This window comes from Hydractinia symbiolongicarpus, chromosome 3 (assembly GCF_029227915.1).
Source record: "Hydractinia symbiolongicarpus strain clone_291-10 chromosome 3, HSymV2.1, whole genome shotgun sequence".
NCBI classification, from domain to species: domain Eukaryota; kingdom Metazoa; phylum Cnidaria; class Hydrozoa; order Anthoathecata; family Hydractiniidae; genus Hydractinia; species Hydractinia symbiolongicarpus.
This window is the reverse complement of record NC_079877.1, coordinates 31006271-31033443: the sequence shown is the minus strand read 5'-3', so window position 1 is coordinate 31033443 and position 27173 is coordinate 31006271. Positions and strand designations below refer to the sequence as shown.

The following is a 27173-nucleotide window of genomic DNA, read 5'->3' as shown; positions in this document are numbered from 1 at the left end:
TTTCTTCCTCAGCTTATCCTATAGTCAATAAAATTTCTTTGTCTCCATATCAGACGCCATAATACATTTCAACATATTAAAGGGGCGGGAAAGATAACTGTTATTTTTAACATAATGGTTGTACGAGATAGTTAGCAGTTAATAATAATGATTTTAACCGCTCTTATACTTCCTTCGTCGTAATGTCATCTATATTAAAATACCCGTATACGCCTGTCTGTCTGTGACGCAAAATTGTAGCTTAGCTGCGCGAGTAGCGAGACGCACGCAATGCGGTATAAAGAGGACGGGCGAGCCCGTGGATTTTTCCACGAGGTAACGACTAGTTCTTAATAATAAAGGAACAGTGCAAAGAATCATTCAATAGGAAAGCTCTGCGGAGAAGACCACGTGGAAAACAATCGCCGTAGTGCAGACAGCCAGTTTTATTTCTTGTGTTGTGAATATTCTGCGTTGTGAACTTTCTATTTTGGACGGAAACATTAGTCTGTAAAGGAGGCTGAGTCGATATTTTGCAACGAGATGTTAAAATTCTTAGACGCCTGTAACTTACTTTTACCTTCTGTTCTTTTAGCCAGGTTTGGTTTGCAAAATTTAAGCTTGGATGATATTAAAAGCATTTTAAAACAAAAAGATATCGAATTTGCACTGTGTTATAACTCAATGGATTTATTTTCTATATTAAGTTTTTCTCAGAGGTAAACTGACGCCATTTTGTTTTACTCACTAATATGTTTTTGTTTATTTTCTTAAGCGCGCCAAAAATTTTCTCACTATGAAGTCCAAAGTGTTCTGGCTTGCTAATGAACGAGCATAATTTACAAATGTGTGAGTAATCTATCGCCATGGGAAGTGTCTCACGATGTCATCTCTCTTCAAACTTAGCGCCAACAACATTAATTTAACTTATTCTTATAGCACAATATTGATTAAAATAAGTATCTATAAAGTTAAATAAAAACTTAAAATGTATCTCTATATATAAAGGCCGTACTGCCCTTAATATGAGCTTAAATAATAGCTTAAATAAAAGTATTTACTCTGTTATTTCCGCTTCTTGCGAGTGTTACCACCTAAGAAATAAAGGCGGAAATATTAGAAAGGCGGCAATAATAGAGAGGCGGGAATGTTAGAGAAGCGGGAATAATAGAGAAGCGGGAATAATACAGAGGCGGGAATAATACAGAGGCGGGAATAATATAGTAAATATGGTACCGTAAATTTCCGATTTTAACCACCCCGAGGCGTATTTGTCAGAAATGATTTTGAGTGTGAGGGCGTATTGAAAAGAATTGCAAAAATCAGCATGAAAACTCAGTTTGACAAAATTTGTTAGAATATATACTTAACTCCGTTGCATTTTTTTTTTGACAAAAGCACATTACATTTATACATACGCGTAACATTCGAATAAAAAAGCACTTTGCTTTTTATAAACCGTAAAACATTTAAAAAAACCTCGTAACATTTTAAAAAAAACGGCGGTTTATGGAGAAAATGGTAAGGTAAACAATTGAAAAAGACATGTGATGAACCCCAAGGGTCACTATATTGCGTTTACTTTGGCACACAGTATGTCTCATTCAGGGATCAAGGAGGGGGATTTTATTTAAGAGGAAGCGTTTCCTTATAAAACTATGAGGCCGTTCGCTTTCTAGTTTTTGTTTGTTTTGTTTTTGTTTTGTTTGTTTGTTTGTTTGTTTGTTTGTTTGTTTGTTTGTTTGTTTGTTTGTTTGTTTTGGTGCTCCTATTTTATTGCGTGATATCTTACTACTTCTTCGGTAATCTGTACCAACTTCTGTTGTTGCTTTTTTCAAAGTTGCTGATGTATATTTATCACATACCAACATTTGTTAACAACAATTTTGTAAGAACAGTGGGTTAGGGGATATGTAATAATCCCAAATTAAAAACAATGGTTAAACTAAAATTTGTTAGTGTTTTCTTTTTTTTTTTTTTTGAAAAATAAGATTAAACATGGAATAGATCTTCCCCAAGGCAGAACATTTTTGAAGAATAGACTGCTACAACTTTACAAAATATAAAAGTAAACAACATTATCAAGTTTAACATTTTAAACTGCTTTTATTCAGCCAACTTCGTTTCCAGGGCATTTTGCCTTGTGATAAAGTTGATAGCGGTGACCACTCAGGAGCCACAAGACCCTGGGAACGAGGTTGTCATTCCGCGTCTGATCAGAAAATGAAACCTTTTTGAAAACTACAAGTCTCACGCGTTTTAGTGGTGGAAACCGCATTTCAAAAGTCGTTCGGGAAATAGATTTACTCGCCAGATACTTTCTTCGTCTATATTCGACTATCCCAGCCGGGCCCGAGACTTACGGGAAACCGCGCATTTTGGGTTTCCGGCGATTAAGTTGAAAATTAAAGAGTGTATTCCTACTTTTAATGTTTTTTAATAGTCAGCTGACATTCTCTGTTAAACAATTCTTAGCTAAACCTCCTAAAATCCTTCTCCGCTTAAGTTTGCCGACTTTCAACGTTTTTCTTTTTGTCTAATCTTAAATATACTTTTTAAATTCTTTTTACTTCCTAGTTGCGGTGTTGGGAAATGTAAAAAAGTCATTTTAATAGCTCATTTTCCTCAACAAAACTTCACTCACGCACAAACAACCTATATGACTTTAAGTCAAAACCATTTGTTCCCAGAAATATCATGACATCATTTCCTTTTGTGCTATAAGATACTGATTCAAGACGAACATTTCTTCTCTGTCTGATGATAATAAACACAATTTTCAGCAAAGCAAAGTTTCATGACGCCTGTACGTGACCCTTCTAGCTACATGTTGCAAGATGATGTAATAAAATTAGCAGAATAAAATATGTGTGAACGCACAACGTTGCAGAAGGAAGTAACGAAACATTAAGTACATGTAAGTGGAACAAAAATAAGTTCAAAAAGTGGAGTATGACAGCAAAATGACAGATCTGACATATTGTTTTATGTATAGCTTAAAAACTGGCAATGTAAGCGCAGTAGGCACAAGAAAACAAACATCTCCCTTCCCCGCATTTGTTATAACGTTTCGGAAATTTTGTTGTTATTCCAGCATACATCCGCCAATACGCCGGAAGTTGTACATGTCTGTCTATAAATTGAAGTACATCCTGAGAAAATCATTCACTACTTCACGTTCTAGGTGCTAAGAAATACAAGGTTTATGAAGCTTGTGCGGAAACGACATCAAAGATGAAGAGTATTTCTTACACTATATTTCAAAATTGTCGTTTTCATCCCAGATGAAGAGCGACAAATGTCATTAAAGGTCTGCATAGTTGTCCTTACCACGGACGCAATTAAAGGTCTTTCTCGCAGATGTTCAGTGTAAACCCTTCACAAGTGAAGCTCTTTTTCGCAGATGTTCAGTGAAAACCCTTCACAAGTTTATGTTAAAAGAAACAAATTTTAACGTGAAAAGTTTAACTTTTCACTCAGGTCACTCTTAGTTTAATTTTGAGGACAAGCACGTCTTTTGCATTCTTTTTGTTCAGAATACCACACAACATGCCAATTTCGGAAAATACAATTTTAAGGTAAATTACGAACCACTGTATTTATAACTGCAAAAACACATGTTAGATCTAAAAACAGAAATAATTTTGTAAATACCTCTTTAGCTTTATTGTTTGTAACGTTAGTTTCAAATAAGACAATTAAAAAAAAAGGTTAAAACCAAGCAATGTAAAACAAGCCTAAAAATACAATTCTAACATTCTTTGCATATGTAAACGTGCTTAAAATAAAACAGGTCAATTTTGCAAGAGACACCAATTCATGTAACTTGACTTTTATGATGAGAGGACGAGACGCATGACAAGCTGACATTACAGGTGTAGAAAATTACTGCAAAACTTGCTAAGTAAGAAATTTTTTTGCAAAAAATAGATATTAGTCAGTGGACATTCTTTGTGTGAGAGAATTTCAAGTAGTTATTTTCTAACTACGAATTTGTGACGTGATTTGGAACAGCTCGACCAAACGTGGAGACAGGTTGATGTGCGATACAAAGAAAAACTGAACGTAAAAAAGAAGTACGAATAAAAAAGAGCGGTTGAAGAAAGTAGTATAAAGAACGGTAAGATGTTTCTGGTTTTTCAATTCTGCAAATCGTTTTTCCAGTTAGCCTTTCCATGCTCTCTGTTTTATGTTTGCCTAGACACTGATAGTGCTATTTGGGTAAAGGAATAAATGATTGAATGAATGAATAAATAAATAAATGAATGAATGAATAAACGAATGAATAATTGAGTGAATGAATGAATGAATGAATGAATAAATGAGTCGGATTAATGAGTGAAGTTGCGGGTAAGTGATGAGTGAATAAGCGAGTGAATTAAGCATCGTTGCAAATGAATGAATCTTTGTTTACAGTGCAACATGAAACTGCACTGACCGACATTAGCTGTATGTCAAATATGTCGGTTGCTCAGTGACAAAATTAAAAATGGTTTAAGAGTACTTACAGCTTATTAAGTTTACGTGTTTGTGACAAATCTGACGCTAAGGCTACTCTGATTCTTTCGTTCAAATGGAGAGGAAAAACGCTTGTATAATACTAAAAATATCACTAACTTTTAATATGGTATTTAAAAAGCAAATGGAGAGATTAAAAAATACAACTAGGTAATAAATAATTTGAAAGGGACGATAAAAAAGCAGTTCTTGTTACTTAAAATGATGATGATGACTGGTTTTAATAATTAGAATAAACGAGACAATTTTTTTCTTTCGTCTCGATAGTTCAATGTCAATTTTTTGGATAGAATTAAACACCACCAGAAAATCTTAGATGGAATTAAACACTAATTTAACAACAACAAGTTAGAATAAACGAGAGATTTTTATTTCTTAGATATATCTTTGAGGAAGTTGACATTTTTGAAAGGATATGGCTAGGTGCAATTGATAAAAAAAATTTTCGCAGCTAATTAATTAAGAGCGGTTGTTTTTTGTTGTTTTTGTATCTATGCGGTTTCAATAATAGGGATTCAATTATATTAGGATTGAGTTTCTTTCGGGGTCCTTTTACATCCACAATTTCGCCCCGAGCGAATTTTGCGTCGAGGTGAAACCAACTCCATGCTTAATCAAGTTGTACTTATTAGTTAGATGCGTTTGCAGAGGTGAAGTTTTGCCCCGGGATGATTTCACCGCTGTTTTTAGCATAGGGGCGAGATTTCAGAATGGGGCGAAGATTTATGATTTTTACATGTAACCACATTGCTTCGTAGGAGTAAAAACGCGAAACTATGGTGAAAGACTGTTTTTCTATCGCTTATGTACTTATACATTTTACAATTTCTTCAAGAAGTTGTTGTGCTGCTCGCGATTTGATTTTATAATAAGTTTTACTTTCACCCCGGGGTGAGTTGATTATGTATTTCAAATTTATTTCGCTTCTCTTGCATACGCTTAGAGAAAACATTACGCCTAATATCCATCGCCTCGATTTTTTCTGATTGGATTAAGTTGAAGTGGTGAAATTTGAAAAAAAAATATGTAGTATTATTAAATAAAAGCAGAAGATTGGCATAAAGATTTGTTTGATGTTTTCCGCACTTTCTGATAAGTCAACATTGACATTCATTTGAGCCGAGGGTTAAAGCGTGGTTAAAAATGCCCCTTCTGGAATTTTCTGTACTAACTCCCGTTTTTCAGGATTAATATATCCTTTTTCGTTAGATTCAAAACAAGAAAAAAATTTGGTGTGACGTCACACCTGTTGTCACGGTGATTCACGAAAAAATCAGTCACAAATCTTTTAAAGACTCTTATTAACAACTTCAAAGTCATATTTCAGCGTTCTTGTCTTTACCAAGTTTTTTCATCCGAAGTTTATGTTCCACTATTTTTTAGGTTTAGGATGATGACGTCATCTAAAACCGGATGACGTCATTGAAAAATTTTTATTCCAGTAGTCCTCCAAATTTCTAACAAACATTTGTCCACTTTATTAGGGCGGGGCTTTTTAGCACTCTCCTCCTCCCCCCTCTTTCTCTCCAAATTATTTGAGTCCAAAAAGACCTGGCCCGTTGATGGTAAAAAATCCCCGATAAGTGTGAAAATCGACATATACAGGAAAATCAAGTAAATTGTTATCATGTTTTTGAAAAGATGTATTAATTTACTTGTGTTAAGGTTTCCTACTTAGATTTATCAATGTTTGTTATATCGCGAAATGACAAATTTTTTCAGTAAGAACATGTTAATATACAAAAATTTGCAAAAGGAAACCTACAGCAGGGAGTTCCTCCTTCCCTCTACCCTTGGGTTTATGGAGTGGAATTTATTTCTCTTTATTAATAGCCGTATTTCGTCTGTCTGTTTGTGCACAAAATAAACATTGTGCTACGGAAACATGAAATATGCAATATATAAAGGACGGGCAACCCCGTGAATTTTTCTACGGGCTACCGGCTATTCTCTAAAAAAATAGCCTCTGTCTGTCCGCAAGAAAAGCAACGTGCAACAGCCATACGAAATAGCGTGTAATTTAAAGACGGGCGAGCCCGTGTATATTTCCAGTCTAAACGACTAGAATAATCGCAAATATTTTCAGAAAATAGTTTGGTTGATCGAGGAATAAAATTAAAATAGTTTAATTGTTTTAAATTGTTAATTAAATATCCAATTCTGATATTTGCTTGTACGTTTTTATCTTGTCTCGTCATGATTACTGAAATAGCCAGACAGTCTATTTAAACCGCAAGCTGTTCCAAAGGCCGCCTAAAGTTTATTTTGTAACGTTTCGACGCCTACGTGAGGTTTTGTACAAACCTTATTACAGAAAAACGTGTTTTAACATAGTCAAACTGAACATGGCTACAAGCTTATGTCGTGAACGTTCTAGATTCACGAATATTTAACAAGACGTGTGACTTTTCACGCAATAATTTTCCCGAACAATCGAACATAGTTCTTTCTTTTGTTATGATATATTGTATTTATGCTAAATAATGCTAAGTCATCATGACTTGTTTATATGAGATAAGCGAAATTTCTTGACGATTCAGCAATTTCGAAGCAGTATAAATAGGAGCTGAATTTGCTTGTAAACAGAATGAAATTTAACGGAGTATAGAATTGAAGTTGTAACAAAGAAGAATTTAAGTAGAAGAAGAATACGAAACCAAAATTATCAATTCAATTTATTCCACCGCAACAGCTTAGACTTATCAACTACAATGTTGAATATACATTTCACTTTGGTTGGCGAGCTCTACTTCACTGGAGACTTTTTAAGCCTAAAATTAAGCTGAGTTTACACTCTAGGTTTATCTGTTATTCTGCTGGCTGTTATAAAACCTTTTTGTTAGTTTGTGTGTTTTTATAACACTTTAACATTTTCACGAACAGGAACATAAAGCATTCTCGAAAAGACTGTTAGAAGTGTAAATTTTTTTTAAAGTGTAAATTTAGCTTTAGAAAGCTAATTTATAATTGACGAGAAGGCCTCATATAACTTCGCGCCAAAAAACATTATTGGCTGAGCAATAAAGAAAATGGGAATGAAGAAGATGCTTTCCAAGATCAAATTTAGAGTAAAAATAATTGTTTGTAAACTCAATCTGAAAAACAGGGTTAAAAATTTAACAAACTTTATGTAAACCGAAGTTTATTTTTTTACTGTGTTATAATTATTTAGCTAATTACTACATGAAAGACAGAATAAAAACTGCCATTATGTTTTTACCACCAAACACCGTACATGTCAAACATACAAGAAAAATCACAAAATTAAAAAACCCCGGAAATTAGGAATATTATTGTAGAAAAAAGCAACATATTTCGGTAACCTTGGGTGGAGCCATTTGCTAATTTTTCAAATGACAAATATGTGATAAAGTTATAGAAAAAGGTTGAGCCGCGTGTATATTATTTTGCTGTTTTTAAAAATAGCTAACTTTTAGGAAAATGCAATTCTTAAATAAGGTTTAAAATGTTATTGATAAGAGACCCAACGTCGTTCCCAGGATTTTTCATGCAATAATGCGGGCACTTTCTAAACCGTCTGCCTATCTTATTATAAAAACGGCTCTGGAGACGAGGTTGGACAATGCACAAGTGTAACTCCTTCTAACTTTTAGAAGGTCTGTATAATAAATAAGCATATGATGTGCGAATAAAGATGGAATAAAATTCCGAAAATAATTAAGCCACGGGAGAGTACTCTTCAAGTAAAAAACTCCTAAAAGTCAACATTGTCTGTCTCATCAAATTGAAGACTTAATATTGTTATTGTCTGTTCATACGCCTGCACTCATTAATGTCATCAATTATATGGTGTCACATAGAGAAGCCATCTTTAAGTAGTGCACAGCAGTTATTGATGGGAAAACTGTGAGCTGTTAATTGTCTCATTTGCTGTTAATAACGAACTAGATTAATCTCACCTTTGGTCTTTTGCATTAGCACAGTCGGTGATGAGTCTCTATTGTCGCGCTTCCAACGTTCAAAAAATGTACGAAAAAATATCCCGGTTTCTACAAGGTTCTTGTGCTTTTTTAGCACGACTTACTGAAGTTGTGTTAATTCTTTTTTGTTTTGTAAATCACTGCTTGAAAATTCCCTTATTTAACTAATATCTGACTTATCCCGATTATCCAAAGCTGAAATTTTATTGCGATTATGTAATTATCCACCGTTTCGGCCATTAGGACAGTGATATGACCAATGGAAACGAAGTTGCAAACCCAGTGAATGACCAAGTCAGTTCGGTGAGAGTTTTCCAGTCTAAATAATTTTGCCGGATATATATTTTACAAGTAGAAACCATGTTGTCATGACGATACGTAATATGGACAATTAATTGCTTGAATGGGCAGAACATTTAAACAAAGTGCTCATACAACGGCTGCAAGAGTAATCTTAACAGTGTTGTTGGAGTACAACGGAGGTCGCAATAGATTTATCTGAATCAATATCCGCTGTGGTGGTTTTCTAACGTTTTGCAAAACAAGGACAAAGGAAAAAGAGGCAAAGGTAATATTTTGCAAAATCTGCGCATTTTTGATCTTAGTTCAGCCTATGGCATGTAAGGAAATCTTTAGGCGTTTTTTCTTTTTTCCACTGACCTTAAAAGGCGAGAAGGTGAAGATGAACGAGTTTGTTTTGGTTTGCAAAATTAGGGTCCTCAACGATGCACTTTCAAAAATTATTTTATATGAAGATTTTAGTGATTGTGTGGGCTTACAAAAATGTTTTATGTTTTAACGACGAAATATCAAGGGGCTAGGTGGTTATCTATCTACATGCTCAATAATTAACTAATTATCATCGGGTGTATTAAGCGATTAACCAATGATCATCAAGCTTAACGTTTTTGCTAAGACTTCATTATTGATGTCATCCTGTTTACGGGAAAAAACACTTGTGCTCAGATGTTGCTTTTCTTGAGTCAATGTTGCTGAATACGATGAAAACAATTCTGTTGGTGGTTTCGTTTCAATGATAATAGGAATTAACAATAAGTAGCCTAAATGATTCATGTACTGTTTTATTATTTTTTCTACAAAAACTCAGATATTACGAAATTTTAAAGTACGTTTGGAACGATATTTAAAATTTTAATAATGCTTTTCAAATATCGCAGCTAGCTTGTGTTTCGGTTAGACAGCATGGCATCTGTATTTTCTTCGTTGTTGTCTTCAAGTTGAACTAATGACGTATTGAGCGGAAAAATGGGATTTGTGTGTATCAGGTAATTGTTTATCGTTCACGACGAAATGCTTTCTATTTCCCAAAAATCAATCACTCAAACGCAAGGAGAAACTGGTCAACAATTTTTCTAAGATTTTCAACCTCTAACGTAATAGTTTGGCAGTAATTTCAAAGGTACCATAAATGTGAGCTCTAAACACACAAGAACAGCCTTTGTGATCCCTCGTGTCTTGACAAGGTATATCTCTCATAATTTAGTAAGGCTAATCACGTGAACTATAAACCACTACCACTAACCACTTCCTTTTCTGGTGGGTGGGTGTTTCAGTGGGTGGGTGGGTGGTGCCATTGAATAAAGTAGAGCAGCACAAGTAATCCACTTATTTTTCTTTTTTGCATTAGGTCATTTTCCTTTGATGATAATTTTGACCCCATTTTATGCTTTAAATCTCTTTAATTTGTCTGCATCCGTGAGGTCACAGTCGTGCCGAATATCGACGCACGAAAAAAAATGCCACATAGGTGTTTTTTATATAAGAATATAAATTTAAAAGAACATCAAACTGGGGTTCAGGTTTAAATCACTAGGTCTGTTGTTTACAGCAATAGAGAAATAAGAATAAGGGAAAAATGACTAGCCTGGTTAGAACTTTACGTATTCTATAAAAAAAAGGTGTATATTTTTCCATGGGCTAACGTATAATACTTAATAAAAAGTCGCGTTGCAAGAATTGTGAAGCGCTTGGGAATATTATTTTTGATTCGCGATTTATTACAAAAACGTCTTGCTCTATCCTTCCTATAAAATCAAAGCAAAGTAAGATGGTAAATAAAAGATTTACATCTCGTCGCGATTCATCATAAGTCTAGGAAACAGCTTTTAATTTTTCATCCTCAAACAGACTTCAGTTACTGTCAGCTTAATAAGGCTGCTTAATTCTCACTATGTGAAAGATGGCAACGTTTTCTGAGTTTCTATGGGTTTTGAAAATTTGTACGTCGGCAAACATTAGAATGTTAACTATTCTAAACTGTCAAACTTAGGCAGGGCGGACAGACCGAAATTCTAATACGCATGCGCAAATACTAAACGCTAAAAGCTGCGGTGAAGAACGAGTGAATGGAAAGAAGCGTTACTAGATGTTGGATACTACATGTCTCACTTCTTGCACACTATCCATCTTTCTTTCTAAGCATGATCTGACAAGGAGGGTGTTGTGAGTAAACCGTGAATGTGTTTTTAGCATCCGTACAAAATAGACCTCGGGAATCGTCTTTTCACGCTTTGGTAATAAACGGGTGTGAAATTAACATGTTTACTCTATGCTTTGCAACAAAATAAACAAGTTGTTGTTATTAAAAGCATACAAACGTAAATATATAATATAATAAAGTATAATAGTCAATATAACAAACAACTTGAGAGTGGAACTGTCGACAGAACGAGTGGCTATTAGTAAAAGTATAATATATCCACTCGCTGAAATTCATAAATAGGCAAGTATATATATATATTGTTACAAACTTTTTTTATGGGCACCAAGCCCAATGTTGCTTAAGTTTCTGTATTTTACAAGCTCGACTGTTGAGTACATGTTGCTTGTTGACTATCTACACAGGAAGGCGCTTTGACTTCTCAGTTAGCCATGTGCGCAATGAACAACTTTTAATCACATTAATTATCATCTAAAGATTGTATGTTTTTTTGCACAGGGCATGTCTCGTAAAAAGCATTGCTGTTTTTCCAATTCTTGCTGTTTCTTCCAGGGTATGGTGGCTGTTGTTTCTATAAGATTTTGGTTATTTAAAACAGTGTGTATAAGAAAAAACAGTATGTACTGAATGTCGTTATGTTACGTTGAATCGCAGCGCAAATATAATTTGTTTAACCCACAAAATGTTTTTCGTGTAAGTCACGAAAGTCAAGACTGATGACCCATTTCGCAATCTTTTTTAGATCAGACACTTTAGTCTTAAACTTCCCTAATAAAACTCTTTCATCCATTTGGTGTGGAATATGGAAAAATGTATATATTTTTTATTCTATCGACGTTCACATGTTAATTTTTGTGCTTGTCAGGAATTTTTGTTAAGAAGGTCGGATTTGCTATTTTTAATCTTTTCGATTGTCTTAGAAATCTTTTACGTATTGACAGTAATTATTGTTAATGTTTCCACTAAAAAGGGAATGTTCGCAACTCGTGAATAAAATGGAACGCACAAGTAGCTTTAAAATATGTATACGAAGATTTGTCTGTATACAAATTTCACTTCAGAGTGTAGTGCCTTGTCGGTAAAAAATTTAGTCACGTTATAATAATATATAATATATACAAAGGAATTTATTACAAAATAAAAAAATCTCAACTAAAAATGTGCCACATCTGTTTCCTCATTTTAAGACATTTGGATCTTTAAGCACAAAAATGACTTAGCCACCGAAGAATGAAATCGGTAAAAATCGGTGGACGGTAAAGAAAATGTGGTACATCTCCATAACATTTGTTGTACGACATCTCTACAACATTTGTTGTGCGACATCTCCATAACATTTGTTGTGCTACATCTCCATAACATTTGTTGTGCGACTTCTCTATAACATTTGTTGTGCGACTTCTCTATAACATTTGTTGAGCGACATCTCCATAACATTTGTTGTGCGACTTCTCTACAACATTTGTTGTGCAACAACTCTACAACATTTGTTGTGCAACATCTCTACAACATTTGTTGTGTGACATCTCTACAACATTTGTTAAAAGACGACAATCTAAAATGCGATAACTTAGTTGGTGGCCTGTTTAGCACTAACTATAAAAAACAACTTTTTTTCGTGTGACTGACGAATGTTAATCTGCGAAATAACTAGGAAATGAAGATTCTATAGTGCTCATTGCTTGCTTTATTAAGAGAGATTACGACGTTATAATTAAAGTGTATATATAAGATACAATTTTTTCGTATGAACTTTATAAATTTTTGTTACTTTGATCAAGCAGACATAAAAGTTTTATATCTTGTAAGTATGTAGATTATATCTTTTGCAACTTTGTTTTTATTTCATATTTTGTGCAGTGAGAAAAGTCGCAAAAATTTTAACTTCTTTTTAACTTTTTCATCTTGCCACATATTGGATGAACAAGATATATAAATTTTGCTTTTCAAACAATTGTAATCGACAACAAAATCTAGTTTGCAAAAAAACTTCTCAATAACAGAGAGTTTCTAAAAGTACGTGTTTAAAATTTTCTTTGCATGTTACCATACCTTGACTCGTAAAATGTTTGACAATCTGTCTGTGCCATATAAAAAAACTTTAGAGCGCATGCGTAAAATAGAGACGAATATTCTATTTTTTTACCCCACTATATAGTATGCCACCTCATCAATCTATATTTTCAAACAATCGTGTGGAATTCTATTTGAACAGAATGTTTTTTTATCACTCTGTGGTAGATAGTGTTAACAAATGTTACACGATTTTTCTGAATATGATCGAGTCCTTTGTCGCACACGTTTTTTTATAAGAATATCAATATTCTAAACAGGCTGGTCATTATTCGCATTTCTCTATTCTTTTAAACATTAGACTTTTTGTTTTTAAGTTGAAATCTCAGCCGGGTGTTCTTATAAAGCATATTCTTATAACATCAAAGCTTGTATATATTTATTTTTCAGGTTAGGAAACTTCATTTAATTGTCTTTCGTATGTTTTACATTCGAGTTGTGTTGTTTTTTATTAAAATTCGCCAAAATTTGAATACCCAATGAAGGCTTATATTATCAACGGAAAGGCTAAGCAGTGGGTAGTCTATTTTGGATGATATCCGCTTGTTTTAAGCTCTAAATGTATTGATGTCTATTCACAATTTTTTCTTTTCTGTCCGACATCCTTTACAGCTAGGTCACTTAATAAGCTAACATATTTTGATTACCAGCACGATTGTTGCACCAACCTCGATCCCATGCCTTGTTTTTATATTTGTATATCTGATTGCGACGCTATCAGCCAATAAGCGCAACGCTAGTGAGAGACAAAACCCCTGGAAGGTGACATTGTCCCGTGGCTATGGGACCACGTTCATCTGTGACTAGAAGTTGGCTTCTACATTACTCACTTGTTCCACACTATCCATCTTTATTTCTAAAAATGATCTGGCAAGGACGGTGTTGTAACCAAATCGTGAACCTTGTTAATTGCACCAAGGTACGTGTTTGAGAGGTACGTGTTTGAGAGGTACAGGGAACATATATAATAAAAATGAATAATGTTAAACCTTTTATGACAAAAACGTTACAGCTCTGTAAAAAGCGTACTTAAAAAATTTCTTATCAATCTCCTTTCCAGAGCTTCTTTTCCCAGGGCTTCTTTTTTCCAGGGCTTTTTTTTCGCTTTCTAATTAGTGGTTACCATATTAGAAAACGAAAAAAGAAACAATGGGAAGGAGTTCCACTGATTTCTTCATAGAAACAGTAGTAGCAATTGCAGTGACGACTTGTGACGTGTTTGACTCAATTATTTCGCTGAAAAACCCTACAAAATAAGAACGAATCTTTCGAATTTTTTTCCGACAATACTAATAGTACGGAAACCGAATTGAAAGAGCTGCGTCACATTTATCTGTGTAAATTTTTAAGGATATCTGTTTTTTTAAAAGCGGTACTTTCCATCAGATTAATTTTAGCATCCTTGACTGCATTCTTCTTTCACGCGATATGTCTCGCTAACCTCAGATTAACGTTAGAACTAATGTTAAATTTTATGTGCGCATTACGTGTTAAAATATACCAAGTGAAATGACAATTCGCGTGTTGTATTGGCAAGGAAATCCGAACTATGTTCATCAAAATGAGAACACTAATCTGTGAAGTATGTGTTCAGGAGTTTCAAACCTCGCTCCTATCTTCTTTTGCTCACACTAATAGCATTATCATATTTTCTGACTTTTTTTTAAAAGAACATGCTTGAATAAGGCAAGCCGACATTTTTCCGCATGAATAGATAGTTTGATGACGAAAATGAAATACTTGTAGCCCTATTTACAACTTTGAATTCATTTAGAAAAACCGTTCACAGATGTGTGTCAAATTTACACATAGGATCACGAAACTTGCATGAAACGAAAAATAGAGAGAGCCTCCATTGACTGCAACTTTCATTCTCTGGAACTACTTTATTGGGTCCTTTGAACTTTCCATATATAAAAATTGCCCTTATGTTATTATATCGTCTCGTCTCCTTGGAGATTCTGGCAGTTAACTTTATTGTGCTTTGTGTATATCGTTTTCGGTCACCGTAAAAATTTAATCCGATTTTTAAACTCTGCGTATTTGCGGATCGACACTTTGTTTGGAAATAAATGTTTTTATAACAACTAGAGCTTTACGGTGTATCCTGTCCGCTATTACGGCGAATATAAATCTTGAAATGAAATTTTTTTAAGAGTCCACATGCTATCACAACGAAACAATTCTTACGACGTTTTAGAAGCGAACTAGTTAGAGTAACGCCGACACGTCGCAAAAAAACTTCGTTTGTTATCATTCGTTGCAAAGCTTTGAAAAAAATAAATTACTCTCAACAGACTTTGCAGTACAGGTGGCCTCTAATCCAAATATTTGCTAGTGTGATAAAATGCAATACTCTAAAATTTTCCGTCTGTATAAAACCAGGGAGAAAAATTACCAAGAGAAAGGTTAATTTTATTCATGATTTATTTAATAACTAATTCTTATATTCATCGTGTGGGAGTACAGTATATATATTAAGTGTATGAATATAGAAGAAGATAACATCGATCTTGCTTGCACTGGTATAATGCTTGTTAAGCGTAGCGGCGCGAAAGAATAAACAATAATAAGACATTTTGTAGACGATAATCTTCAGGTTTAATAGGGAAGTGGATTATACCAAACGTTATGAAAACAAAATCGATATGCAGCACGTCAGTTCACAACATAATCGAGATTGCGTGCCGCCATGCTAAGTGTTATTAGTCTGTTTAATATGATTGTTATCTGAGGTGAGAAGAAAAATCTGTTATAATTGTGGTATACTGCAACTTTTTAAAATTAGTTTTGTAAAAGTAGGAAGGAAGGTAGATGGCGGTCGTTACTGTTTTCCGCTGCATTTTGTTGTTATTGTTTGTTGTTGTTTTTGGTAATGTTGTTGATGATGAAGATATATATCTTTATTGTTTTGTAACTTGTCACATTTTGTATCACTGTAATGTAACATTCTTATTTCAGAACAACAACAACATGAAAATCACGTTCCTTCTGGTGGTCGTGTTATTCAACACAGACATATGCTCAGCAATGACGTTGACATTTTCAAGGTTAAAAACTTCCCCACTTAAGCCGGATATAAAAGACTTTCTGCCACTTTTTAAATCGTTGCAAAAACCTAAGGCTGCTGAGAAAGACATTAAAAGTTTATTGAGCCAACTTGGTTCAAAATACAACCCGCGATTCAGTTCTATACTTACACCTGAGTCTTTGAAAGCGCGAGAACCAAGTACGATCAAAATAAAAGATCATAACGAAGCTGAAGTGAAAAGTAATCCGAAAATGAGTCAGGAACTGAAAAACATGAAATTCTTCGGGAGAAAACCGAGTGGAAAGAAGAAGGAATATGGAAAAAGATTAACGTATAAGTTTCAGCAGTGGCTGTGGAATTTATCCAAATGTCCTGTTCGCTATCGATGGATTGATCTGGGTGAAAATATTTTCCCGCGTTTTATTAAAAGAGGATCGTGCTCAAGAAAAAAGACATGTTCATTTCCCGCGGGTATGAAATGTGAAAAGTCAAAATGGAAGACAGTAGCTGTGTTGATATACACTTGTCTGAACGATTACAATGCCGTATCTTCGGGGTGTAAATGGAGATCAATGGATCTCGATGTCCTTGCAGAATGCAAATGTGGTTGCAATGAATAAATAAATAAATTAATTAATTGCTTTAAAAGCATGTGTAATTGCAGGAAAACCAAAAAAGTCATTTCGAAGTGATGAATGTATGGTTTATCAACAATGGAAACATAAAATTGCATCATGTGATAATCTAGAAGTATATGGATAATAAATAAATATTCCATAATCATGCAAGAGACGTATATAAAACCAAAAAAGAGGCTGGTGTCATCGAGGCCAACCGGAAAATTTATCGTGACGCATTCTCATATTTATCATGGCGCCTTGTACTTAAGTATGTTATTAAGATTTAGGTTAGTTTGTTTAATTAATTCGTGTGACCACAGGCTAATAACTTTCTTATGTTTTTCCACTTTAAAAAAGCGTCTAACTAATTGGGCAGGATATTTGTTTTTTCCTGAAAGAACATGATACTCGAGATGTTTTTCTGTTCCAAATAAATATACTGAAAGTAATTCACCATAATTCTAAGCTGAATGTGCTAAATTTTCCACGACAGAAAGTCGTTAAAAGAAGCGTGTTCACTATACTGAACTATGGACGCTCATTTTTGATGTATCGAATTAACGTTCTCATTTTTGGAGAAGATATTGTTAAGTGAGAGTAGTAGGGGAAAGGGTTTTTTTTAATGGACATTCTTCTTCAAGTGAAGATGTTCATTCCAAATAGGTCCGTACGAAGACTCGGCTTAAAATGAAACAGGAGTACAGTACCTTTTTTTCTCACACAAAAACAAACATTTTTTCTCTCTATTTTTATTTTTTTTTCTTTATTTATTTCCCCCATAACTTGAAAATTCACGAGATTCTATATTTATTATTGTTTGTTACTTTTGTATTAACTTGAACGCACGGTGTATATATATAAAATTGATAAAAGTTTGTAAAGTAATGAAATATATCAGAGAAATAACATATCAGTAAGAAAACCTTCTATTCAGGTGAAAGAGACCTAGAAAACGCGCAGTTTTTATTGAACGCCTGCCTCCAATTACCCTTATCCCTTTCCTCAGAAAAGAATTAATTGACAAAATTGGCAACCCCGTCCCCAAAGCGTTCCACTAAAAATTTCTTTAAAAAAATAACTGGACAGTCTGTGCTAAAACCTTCAAGCAATTTATTTATGATGAAATTTTAGGTATATGTCAAAAATGAATATTCTATTTGTTAATTTTTTTATAAGTCCAATATCTATTTAACGCCCCCTAAAATCTACGCCCGAATACTTATTTAGAGCATTCACGGTAAGGTTAATTCGAACAAGAAGGTTTAAAGTTTATTTAAACCTTCTGATTCGAGTATTAACACTTTTTTTCTTGAAATGTTAACAGTAGCGATTGCTTTCCCGGATCTTCTGACTCAGTAAACTTATTTCGAGAAAACTTAAAAACATTCTTTAGTTTTTGCATTTAATTTTTGCAGCCTAGACATATCCTAACTTGATCCTACAATGGGAGGCCGGGGGAAAATCTAGAGAGAGCGTTTTGCACACCGTTATGTAGGTTATTTCGTCCTCTTTTAAAGACACATAGAGCCCTTCCAATGACAACCTATCGCTCCCGAGTTATGCTTGTCTAAATTTGGAACAGTTTCTTGCTCATTCTGGCTCGGATCTTCCGTGACTCGTATTAGCACTAATTTAAAAAATTGTATAACAACAAAATAACCACACTTTTTTGTCTTACATAAAAATCTATGTTACTCGTTCTAGCCTTTTAACTGATGAAAGCGCTTTGTTACGTCATGATTTCTTCTCCCAAGAATGTATACCAGCCAACAAATCAGTGAATTCTGTGTTGAACAGTTTAAAAAAATTGGAAACTCAAGTAGAAAGTCCATGCAGCTTTAAAGAAAACTTTGTTAGAAGGTAAAAATACTTGCAAACAAAGTTCTGTTTTCATAGCCATAAAAGCGAAACATCAATTTCATTCAAAAACAGTATGTTTAAGTTCACTTCCAGACGAAATTGTCAAAGAGAGAAACAAAGCCATGGGAACTGGATATAGTAGATGTTACTTCTAAATAAAATTTTTTTGCAATTTATTATTCCACTTGCGTTTCCGATACAGGAAACTAAAAAAAAGTACGAAAAGCGCATGAATTTTCAGAAAAAATAGTAAAACTTAATGCAGAGTCGACAGGCCACGTTGTTTTGTATCAAAAACAAAAGATCTGGCAAGAATAAATTTTTCGAATGATACAAAAACTTTGATTTCAAAAGAAAATAAGTTTTTCCGACGCTATGTGATCTTTGTTTCCTGAATTATTAGAAATATTTTTTCTTAAAAAATGAATTTTTATTTCTTTGATAAAATTTTTAGTGATCTTAATAAGCAACAGCGCTAAAATTTGTATGGGAGGTATGTAGTGTATGAAAGTCAACCTGGTTTATTAACATAATCTGACGCCAGACACATGACAAAGTTTTTCATAAAACTGCAGTCTTCAGGCTAAAATGACGTCAGCCGAGACCAAAGTGTGTCACTTTGTCAACCTTCAAAGCCATGCGTGTAATTCCAAACTTTTTTGTTTTTAATTCTTTTATCAAAGATAGCATTGCTGTAAGTGGAGTCATTGATACATTTAAACAAAATTGTTTTATCGAAGATTTAAAATACATGCACGAACAAACATAGATATAAAACAAAGTCTGCAAAGACTAAATGTTTAATGAAAACAAAGTAAATTGACAAATGATGACGGAATATTAAAAAGTGACACAAATCAGTGTATACAAGAAATTTGGATTTCTCAGTTTTCTCTATTGTCCCCTACATTCATGATTGAGTCAAAACAAACCACGTTTTCTGTTTCCCTGAGACCAAAAATACATGTACGCTGGAGCTTAAGAAGCTAGTTTGTTATAATTTTTATTTTAAAGAATGAACGAATTGATCGAAACATCAGTCACCACCAGTAGAATTTCATGTAAGTCACTAAAATAGACAATAACAGGCCAATTCGTAATCCCTAATTGTGCGGTGTAAATTTAGGAGATAGGAAATCCGCTTTTACTTTAACAGAGAAATTTTGGCTTTAAGAATTTACAAAAATTTGTTGCTTGTTTGCTCTCTCCTATCTAGAATACTAAGGTATTAGCAGTGAGCCAGGATGTTATTTATAAATATAGCTCAAACTAAATATTTAGTTAAATAAGAACTCGAAAAAAATGTTATCTAGAGCCAATTCCTAACACAAAGACACTGTAACTGTCATTATAATAAAATTGCACTAACTTATAATTTTGAATACAATATCGTTCCTGTCACTTTGTTTACAGTTACACGTCCATGAACTGTGCTACACGAAATTCAATATATACAAAAACGAGCGAATTCGTAACTTTATTCCTAGGCTATTGACTAGTCTATTTAATACTAGCCGTATTTCGTCTGTGTGTTTAAAATAGTTTTCGAATCCCTGTCTGAGTAATGTCATTACTTTATGTTAACAGGCGGACAAAATGCACGAAATATAGATGCGAAAAAATATGCACGGTGGGCAAAAATCCGAGGCGTGGATTCTTTTACGACAAGATTTTATTTAAAATGGCGAAAAACTACTTTATGCTAAAGATGCGCAAAATACCGATGTTCAGAATAAGTTAAATTCTTTCGTTTTGTTGTTGTCTAACAAATAATCCGTACTATAATACCCAACTTTCAATTTGATAACTAAAGATGGTAGCTGGGAGTAGCGACAGGCAAATTGCAGTGTATTTTACATATGGTTGGTTTCTTATTTCACTAACGACTGGTACTGACAAATAATGTCCAACAAGTTTGTAATAAGCTCTTAAAAGACTGCAAGGGAATAATAAACAACATCTTAGTAAGGGTGTGTAATCACAATGCGACAAACGATGCTTTCACAATGTGACAAACGATGATTTCACAGCCGTTTTTTTTAAAAAAAAAAGAAATTAAGTATTTCGCTACTGTGTAGGGTGAATCATGATGTATGACAACCTCGTCTAAATATCCCTTACCGTTTTGATATCCGAAAAAGATGATCTGGGGACGAGGTTAGCTGCAGACAATCACCTCTGTTGATCCGATGTATATCGCAGTATATGTGATTTCACTTTTCAATGGGTTTTTGTTACTGAAATTATCAAATTTCGGGTGGTCTGGTAATAAGCTACTCACTTTTTCTGTATAAGAATATCAGGTTGAGACTACCACCATGACTTCCCTGTGGTGTAGCTTACGACATGCATTCTTCTGATCCGATAGAAGAAAAGAAATCACTGGGAACGAGATTGGTTGAAAGCGAATATGTGATTTCTAACGAGTCACATTCAGGATGTAATTTTACGGTAAAAAAATAGTTCGAGTTATCGAATGTTCGACTTACCGGGGCATTCAACAACTCGAACTTTAGCCGATAAGTGAAAATACTTCAAGTTACTAAAAAATTTTTTCTTTTCTATTCTAACAAGAAAGTTTTTGTCAACTTTGGAAGAGCAATTTATATTATTGAAAGAAAAGTAGTCACTTTTTACTAAGATTGTTTTCATTTTTCCTCTGAAGTTCGAGTTATCAGGAGTTATCGGGGGAATTTCTGTCCAGGGGACAGAAAAAATGGATCGACTTAACGAATGTTCGAGTTATCAGGTGTTCGAGTTATCGAGTGATTTTTGTGAGAAAGTATTAGTGAAGGTTTAACGGGAATTCAAAAACAGTCCGAGTTACTGGAAGTTCGAGTTATTGGAGGTTCGAGTTATCGTGAGTATACTGTAATTAATTTCAAAATTTGTCTTTGTTGCCAAAGTGATGAAGTGTTCAGTAGCCATTGTCGACTTTATGGGTAGGCAGGATTTATAAGGATTTAAAACAATATTTGCAATTTGGTACATGAATATACTTTCGCAGGCAGAAACTTTCGCGTTTTTTCGCGCTTTTGGTCCTTTTTCGAGAAGGTTTTTGCCTTTGGAAATTTCAAAACAGTTTTTTCACGCGAAATCATATCCAATTTAAAAAACGCGAAAGTTTTTTACGCGAAAAATTCTTTTTTCCAAGCAAGTTTAAAACCCTCCCTAAATTTCGTTGTTTTAAAAAAATCAACTTTAAACAAGCAAGAAAAAATCAAAACATTAACAAAAAATCTATTTTTTGCTCAGTTGCGAAAGTTTTTCCGCAAAATTTGTTGCAAACTGCAAAACGCGAAAGTTTATTCCACAAATTAATTTCGCGTTTTTTTTTTTAATGCGCTAAAGTTTCTGCCCGCGAAAGTTTCTCTGCCCTAAAACTATGCCTGTGGAGCCTGAACATGGTCGCACCAAGAAAGAAGAAAATCCATCAACACGGTTCTTTGTTTTGTGAGGTGTGAAAGTAACTTTTTACGACATCTTGTTCTTTGACCCCACCTTTGGGATTGTAAACAAGTACTTGCAAATGAGAAAGCTGGAGAGGAGAAGGAGAGCACGCAATACTATGATGTCATTGTTTAAGTAAGATATAAAAATTGTAAGCACGTGGAAGGTTCATTCTAACAACATCTTCATTGCGTTCGCATTGTACTCTCTTCAGCTCCAAAAATATGGTAAGATATTAAAAATGGATTTTTTAGTTTTTGTTATTTTTATTTCTCTGTGCTACTGTTACTTATGCTTTTCTAGGATCGTTCTGTTTACATCCATGGAATGAAATTCCCGAAAAGACTTTTCGTTGGTGGTTTGGCGAAAAATGTAAGCTTCGTCGAGATGAGAAAATAAAAATATAAAAAAAAATATTTTCAATTATTTATTTTTTCTTTCAGATAACAGCAAAAGAATTAGCTCAGTATTTCCAACGATATGGAACAGTTGTTGAAGCGAAAATAATTCTTAACAAATTTGGGGCTTCAAAGGGGTAAAAAATATTACGGTGTATTTATGGACATAGTGTATTTAGGGTTTTAGGACAAATAATTTTTCATATCAAAAAGTGTTCGGTGTTTAAGTTTATAAGAAATCTTTCTATAAGAATCGTCAAAGCTCGATTTCTAATTTGAGAATTTTTAAGAATAATCCCTAAGCTCGATCATCCAGACACCAAATCTTGTTACCAATCTGTATATATTTTTGAAAAAGAGATATTTGCTTTTTTCTCGTATTTTGTTTTATATAAGAATTGTAAGACGCGAACCAGAAAGTATGATTCTTATAAAGTCGTTTGTTGTAACGTGTACTTCGTCCCCAGGTTCTCATTATTTGATGTTTTCCATAGATATGGTTTTGTCTCCTTCGCCGGGCAATGCGATGTCAGCAATGTATTGAAACATGGACAGCTCTTTTTGAATGGCCAAAAATTAAATCTAGGGCCGGCCGTAAGAAAACAGGTATATTTTTAATTTTGCTATTCTGAAAATCATTCGACAAAGTTATCTTTTTGAAGTTAACCTAAATTTCCACTCAACAGGTAAACTGAACGGAACGAGAAAAATGCTGAATCAGCTAAATTTTTTTTCATTTTTATAATTATTTTTTTTTATTTCTGTCCACAAGAAAAGTTTCGTTCTTGGGTGGAACTTCATCTTTAATCACACACAGAGCAGGTGTTTGTTATAATCACCTGTAATTTTCACACCCATCATTATGCTATAACGGGGTTATACCGATTTCTATAAAAACAATACAGTTTCACCTATCCATTGTTCAAATAAATCTTTCTTTTGTTGCGTTCTAACAATGAGATTTGAAAAAGTGAACTGTTACGAAATAGGAAGGCTCTAGCCATGAAAAAAATAAAATATTTTTTTGTAAAAAATTTTGAAAAAAAAAGCCACAATTTTTTCACAAATGTTTTAGGTAGAGTTACTGCCAATAATATACTAAATTTCCATGAGCCGTGAGACTAATTATTTATTCAAAAAAATAAAAAAATATTTATAATAAATATGGTCAAAGCCTTGTTAAATTCACTCTATTTACTTCCTTTTTTATTACAGAAAATGAGCAAACAAGTTAAACTGTGAAGATGTATATTGTTTTAATGGATTTTTTTAGGTGCCAGATGTGCAAGGGGAACCCGTGCTTATCTACAGTCCTGCGCGATCTGGAAAAAGTTTGGGAGAGAAGTCGCCACCACATTTACATTATAACTGTAATTTTACCCCGCAGCCTTACCCGCAACTTGTGTGTTTCTGCAATTGATTTGTGATGAAAGTAAATTATTAAAAGAAAAGCGAGTGTAAAAGTTTAGCACAGGCGTGATTTTCGGAACATATTTCTGTGTTTAAAGTATTCGACTTCTCCTTCGATGATTGGTTATTTTTTTATATCTGATAATTTTTTTTATTTCTTTTATATTTTTTACGATTCCATGTATATTTAAAATGTTTCCGCTTTTGTATAAGTTTTGTCTTTGTAAATTTGGTACGCTTTTTTATATTTTGTGTATTGCTCCTTTTTTTCTCCATGCAAGAATATTCTCTTTTTGTACACGATGGTTTTTACTTCTCGGAATAAAAAATCCCTTGGGAATTTCACGTTTGGGTGGTTTGAAATATTGCGGGATATATCAGCAGACTCGATCTCAAGTTGAAATTAGCATTGAGTTGATTCAGTCACGCGGGGGGGGGGGGAGGGGGGTTATATTCTTGCTAGATATTGTGTTTATCAAATTTTAAGATAGCATTTTTCTCAGTTTCAATTTATAAGTACTTTTTTTAAAAAGGTTGGGTATGTTCTTCTTGAACAGTTAATTGGTGGCTCAAAAAGAAGAAGCTAGGGTCAGTTTACGGACGAGTTTTCAGTTTACAAAATAGAATAATAATTGTGAATTTTTTTGAAAACAAAACGTGGCAGAATAATTTGCAGTATTTATTGTTGTTTACTTTTTATTTTGACATCATCTTTATAATGAAGATATCGTTGTTGTTTTTCTCAAACGTTCGATTTGGAAAAAATAAGCGTCGAAAAATGAATGAAAAAAATGATCAAAATATAAAAACAAAAAGAGAAGAATTTTGACGTGAAAAAAGAAAAATTTCAGAAAAAACGTAAAAAAGGTTGGCTTTAATAAAAAAAAGAAGGATCGAGTATCAAATTCGTAAGGGTTTTCTTATTCCGTATATTAGTAGAACCTGGAAACAACTAGCCATGGTTTTTCTTTTAACAAAAAAATAAATTTGTGATTAAAATTCATGGATCTAAATTTTGTTTCTGTTCAAACTCTATCATTACATCAGAAAACCTTCTAAATCTTTTTCTTGTTTTCTGTTATGAGTCATCTACCTTCGTAGTATTGCGTGCGTAACCGCTTTTTTAATACCTGTTTAACAACCTCATCTAAAAACACACTTTTTTAATTTTCAAAACAGACAATTATATTTTGTTTTAAGCTTCCAACCTAAATAAGAATAATTTCATTGCAATCTCATTTTTCAGGGGATTTTTACGTTGTTGGCGATGAAAGAAGGTTAGGAGATTAATCGAAGGTTGTTTTTTTGTTTCGATTATCAGAAATTTCTCAATGTGCAGACCAGGGTGTGAAATAAAGTTTTTTCATTGCACAAAAATGTGAAAGAATGTCAAACAGGGGATAAACCAGTTATAATTTAATTAGCGGTTTTAATTTCCTCTTTTATAGAGATATTTCTACTGGTTGAGTAATGGCACTTTTTAATTCGCACAGATTTGCTGCATTGAACATCTATAGGAGCGCTTAAGGTGAAGTCAGGTGCAATGTCTTTTCTAAAAATTTTCAACAGATTAGTTTAAAGAAAACGTAGGATACAACCTGTTGTTGAATTGTCACAAGAACGTTGGAAGGTGGAACCATGTTTGAACGTTGTGACTTTATGTCTGTGATAGTCAGATGACCTCGCATTGTACCTTCCTTCTAACGAGCATTGAAATAAAACGGGGAATTATTACACTTTTGAAATTAACCAAAAGGTTTATCTCTATGGAAAAAAATTGGGGAAATTGAAGAGTTGTGAAAGTAAAACGATTTTCTGCATAAAGTAGTTGCATTTGTAAATTGCTTGCATGATATCGTTCTGCGAACACTCTTCAAATGTTTTGAATCTGCGAAACACTCTTCAAAATGTTCTGGGCAAATTTATGGACCTTAGGGAACAACCAACTGGTGATCTAAGGTTCTTCTTGTTCAAAAGTGAGATTTGATCGCTCTTGTAGTAAACACCACTCTCGTTTTTGTGTTAAACACCGAATATAGTAACTTATTTATATCTAGGGATGACTCACAAATCACCCTCCCTCACTCTCCCTGCCCTAGATTTAAAAAAAATGTGATATTTTACTATCCCTAAAATAGACGCTTATTTTCTCAATGTTTTCCCTGATAAGGCACATAAACATCAAAGGACTAACTTACAATGCCCTGCACCAGAAAACCATTAAAGACAAATTTACACCAATGCGAATAACGTAATTCTATTGCCAATTCGCATGTTATTCGCATGCGATGAGAATGAAAATTTCTGGTATGAATAGGTCCCTTATTCGCACGTTATGCACTTCATCTGTCATTCGTATGAATTAGATAAGAATTAGCATGCGAATTAATATAAAAACTTTTTGATATTTTTTCGTGCGAATAACATGCAAAATGGGAACATCAAAGCAACACCGCTCGATCTTTCTAAATCTATTTTCTAAATCTTTTGTTTTACGAAGTTTTAATGGAGAAAAAAAATTGCTGTGATTATTTCTGTTCAAGAAAACGAATCATAGAGCAAAAAAATAGTCAAGTCGAAAATCAAAAATTTTAGTCTAATTTCTCTTAGCAATATGTTGTACTTACTTTTTTATTCTTTTTGAAGAAATAATTCTGTAGATCATTTTTATGTTAACTTCGGTCTTCTTTTCGTTATTTAGGTCATAAAATTGTAGCGCAAAGCATTTTCTATCACAAACGTTCATAGTTAAAAGCTGTCTTTATTCTTACGAATTCGTGTTCTGTTTGATGTAAACACAAAAGTTCAGAAACAATCCGCATACAGTTGAATCTCCCTAATTCGAATTCCCATGGGAAAAAGTTTTGTTCAAATAATAGAGAGATTCGAATTATAGAAAGTCTCTGTAATTCGAACTTTCAGCTTCAGAGAGTCAGAGAAATTACGCTATTCCACAATCAAGAAAACACAATTCAAATTTTGTTCAATCTTTATTTTCACAAAACTCTATTTGAAAAACTGTTGGATATTTGATTGCTTTACATTGGAGAGACGATCTCTTTCGACAATACGAGTTGCATCACGAAGGGCTTTCTTAGGTTAACAAATTGAATTTAAAGCCATGTTTAAACTCTAAAATTCGAATTAGGGAGAGAATCGTGCTGAAGGGACTGAAAAACTGTTCGAATGATAGAAAGTTTCGAATTAGAGAAATTCGAATTGTACAAAGTTTCTTAAAACAGTTTCTTAACGAAAATTGACGGTGACTAAGCACTCGTTCGAATTATAGAAACTGTATATTCATTCCCGGAATTCTTATTAGCAATATATTGCTGGAATGTGAAACGGCCTTAAGAATTATTTTTTTACATAAGAATAACGTTTTCCGTATAGATGTGAACCTCGCTTAAACGTTAACGGTTTTTACAGAAC

At 33.5% G+C, this 27173-nt stretch overlaps 2 protein-coding genes across 3 annotated transcripts; both read left to right on the top strand.

Annotated features, from left to right (window-relative positions):
• The first annotated feature begins 7092 nt into the window (after positions 1–7092).
• On the top strand, positions 7093–17576 carry LOC130636775 (noggin-like). 2 transcript variants are annotated; one of them, XM_057446619.1, is made up of 2 exons: positions 7093–9006; positions 15934–17576. In XM_057446619.1, the coding sequence occupies exon 2, from the start codon at positions 15946–15948 to the stop codon at positions 16621–16623; it is 678 nt and encodes a 225-aa protein (XP_057302602.1). In that variant the 5' UTR covers positions 7093–9006; positions 15934–15945; the 3' UTR covers positions 16624–17576. The 2 variants fall into 2 exon arrangements, with proteins under 2 accessions (XP_057302602.1, XP_057302603.1); XM_057446620.1 differs by lacking the exon at positions 7093–9006 and adding an exon at positions 10249–11181.
• Positions 17577–22109: 4533 nt separating this feature from the next.
• On the top strand, positions 22110–24460 carry LOC130636774 (deleted in azoospermia protein 4-like). The gene is made up of 4 exons (XM_057446618.1): positions 22110–22305; positions 22377–22468; positions 22826–22937; positions 23605–24460. The coding sequence occupies exons 1-4, from the start codon at positions 22261–22263 to the stop codon at positions 23749–23751; spliced, it is 396 nt and encodes a 131-aa protein (XP_057302601.1). The 5' UTR covers positions 22110–22260; the 3' UTR covers positions 23752–24460.
• The last annotated feature ends 2713 nt before the right edge of the window (positions 24461–27173 follow it).

Excerpts from the sequence above, each read along its gene's own strand:
- LOC130636775 (XM_057446619.1), top strand. The coding sequence starts at position 15,946 with ATGAAAATCACGTTCCTTCTGGTGGTCGTGTTATTCAACACAGACATA.
- LOC130636774 (XM_057446618.1), top strand. The coding sequence starts at position 22,261 with ATGAAATTCCCGAAAAGACTTTTCGTTGGTGGTTTGGCGAAAAAT. Across the intron at positions 22,306-22,376 it reads TTGGTGGTTTGGCGAAAAAT|ATAACAGCAAAAGAATTAGC; the intron begins GTAAGCTTCGTC and ends TTTTTCTTTCAG. Across the intron at positions 22,469-22,825 it reads AAATTTGGGGCTTCAAAGGG|ATATGGTTTTGTCTCCTTCG; the intron begins GTAAAAAATATT and ends TGTTTTCCATAG.